At 34.4% G+C, this 2,799-nt stretch overlaps 1 protein-coding gene across 1 annotated transcript; it reads right to left on the bottom strand.

Annotated features, from left to right (window-relative positions):
- Positions 1 to 683: 683 nt before the first annotated feature.
- On the bottom strand, positions 684 to 1,394 carry LOTGIDRAFT_175884 (hypothetical protein; the record flags this gene model as incomplete). Its single annotated transcript, XM_009062676.1, has 1 exon — positions 684 to 1,394. The coding sequence occupies one exon, from the start codon at positions 1,392 to 1,394 to the stop codon at positions 684 to 686; it is 711 nt and encodes a 236-aa protein (XP_009060924.1).
- Between the last annotated feature and the right edge of the window lie 1,405 nt (positions 1,395 to 2,799).

Raw genomic sequence — 2,799 nt, forward strand, 5'->3', positions numbered from 1 at the left:
AGACAAGCTTCTTTCAGCTTATGAGCTCTTTCTTCAGTTAAACGAATAGTCATACTGGAAGAATTCAGAATGAAACCTAAATAAGTGATCTCCTGTACAGGATCTAAAATGGATTTTTCTGGATGAACCACAAAACCAGCTTTTAATGAAAACAGTACAGTATCTCTGATATTGTTTCTACAATCTTCAATGTCATCCCCAATTAACAGACTGTCATCTATAAAGTTTGTATTCAAATGGCCCAACTTTCTTAGTTGAGAGAAAAATACATTTGTCAGTTTTGTGAATATACGAGGAGCTGGTGCATAGCCATTAGGCAAACAACAGTACTGATACAATGTCCCCTTCCAGACAAATCGGAGATATTTTCTATAAGGTTTGGAGATAGACAGAGCATGATAAGCATTCGACCAATCAATTGATGCCATGTAACAATTTTTTGTAATTAAATTTATAGCATGTGATAATGTATCCATCTTAAAATGATGATAATCAACTATCACGTCTAATCTGATTATGATCCTGCACTATATGGCCAAGTAATGAAAGAGCATCCATTCCAGCCTTAATCCCAGAAGACAGACTACTGTCTTTATAATCTGACTTTTTGTCCTGTTTCTTAGATTTTAATAACAGTTCTACTAAGCTCATAACAGCATATGAACATTTTATCAATTTTCCACTCAATTTGAAGAGTCAATGTCTTTGAATTGGGTTTCCTTTTTCAGATGCCCCCAAATTTCTGTATTGATCTTTTGAGGATATAATTCAGTATTCCCTGGTCTCAGGTATTTTTCCATTATTCCTTTTGACCGATCATCAGCTTGCTTAGTATTAAACATGTGTTTAATTATGTCAGCAACTTTTGCTGGCAAAACATTGCCAACTTTATCCACAACAGAATATTCTTGTTCAAGAAACTTTTCAAAATCGTTTTCTGAGTCGTCATCTTTTTCATGGTCTTGATGATCTCTTTCATCATTAGATTGCTCCAACAATTCATTAATTTGTTGTATTATGTCCAGATTTTCTCTCCCGGCTCTCTTTTTATCCAACTTCGGGATCTTATACTTCTTTTGAGTCAAAAGAAAATCAGAGTCTGAATTTTCGTAAATTTCACCTTCTGATCTATCGTTGTTGACATCAGATTCAGAAATAACTCGTTTCCGGCCACAAATGGGTCTTTTATCTGTACGACGACTTTCTGGTTGTCGTAAATTATCCATCGAATTTGCAATAATTAATTGAATTTCTTCAAAAGACTTTTTATGCATTTCATGCATTTCCATTTTGAAGTCAGCAAAAGTTTGACTGTTATCTTTTGAAAAACTTGCAGTTTCGATGATTGCATCATCTTTATTTTTGGATGAGGACGGTCGATTTCTTGCCGCCATTTCACTCGGACTGCATGTGACTTTTTCTAAATTTCCACCAGTTGCAGTTGATTTAATGCTAGTTTTAAAACCATCAGTCCCTTTTATAGACTTTCTGCTTTTATCTTTTTCAAAAATTATACTAGCGAGATCAAAAGTTGACTTGCTGGCCGAAGTAGAAGTTAAACTTTTCTTCGTAGAATCTCAAGAAAATGCTTTAAAAAAAAAAAAAAAAAAAAAAAAAAAAATTGTCGATTAACGACAGATAGTGCTATCTCGTAGCAACTTAAATTAATAAAATAATGGCCTCACTAGATTTCAACTAAACCACAGGTCATAGGCCTAAGTCGAATTTCTCAAAATATTTAGAAAATTAGAGATCGACTATTGAGAGGTGCTTTCACCTCGATGGTTAGACACACTAATGATGGTTTTAGGCGCGCGCATCTCACATGACCTCGAAATGACGTCATACAGTAAGACAGAATTAGATTCCAAGGACATGGAGTATCACTTAAAAGCTAATTAAAAACAATTAGGGAAAAAAATTAATATTTTTTTGTTACAAGGGACGACTGCACGAGAAGCGCTCAAATCCAAATAAATTTTTATTTTAAAAAGGTACAAAGTTACAAAGCTGAAATTTTGAACACATATCCACATAGACTAGCTAGACATTTACAAAAAAACCAAGCTCAAAAATCCCCCATAGGAAAAAGGTTAGCACAGGAAAAGTTGCTTATTATCTGCTCTTTTAAGCCATACCAAGGGTGAAGATCAGATACCTAACTTTGCGAAATACGCCGATTTGGCCCATGTTTGGGACTTTTCCTTCTAATTAGGGCCCAGGCACATGGTATATTACTTAAAAGCTAATTAAAAACAATTAGGGCAAAAAATGGATATTTTTTTCTTACAAGAGACGACTGCACGAGAAGCGCTCAAATCCAAATAAATTTTTATTTTAAAAATTTACAAAGCTACAAAGCTGAAATTTTGCACGCATATACACATGGGCAAGATAGACATTTAGAAAAAAACCGAGCTCAAAAATTTGCCATAGGAAAAAAGTGAGCCTAGGAAAAGTTGTTTATTATCTGCTCTTTTAAGCCATACCAAGGGTGAAGGTCCGATACCTAACTTTGCCAAATACGTCCATTTGGCCCATGTTTGGGACTTTTCCTTCTAATTAGGGCCCAGGCACATGGTATATCACTTAAAAGCCAATTAAAAACAATTAGGGCAAAAAATGGATATTTTTTTCTTACAAGGGACGACTGCACGAAAAGCGCTCAAATGCAAATAAATTTTTATTTTAAAAAGTTACAAAGTTACAAAGCTGAAATTTTGCACGCATATACACATGGGCAAACTAGACATTTAGAAAAAAACCCAGCTCAAAATCTCCCATAGGAAAAAGTAGCCC

Source organism: Lottia gigantea, assembly GCF_000327385.1.
Source record: "Lottia gigantea unplaced genomic scaffold LOTGIsca_525, whole genome shotgun sequence".
In the NCBI taxonomy this organism is placed as follows: Eukaryota; Metazoa; Mollusca; class Gastropoda; family Lottiidae; genus Lottia; species Lottia gigantea.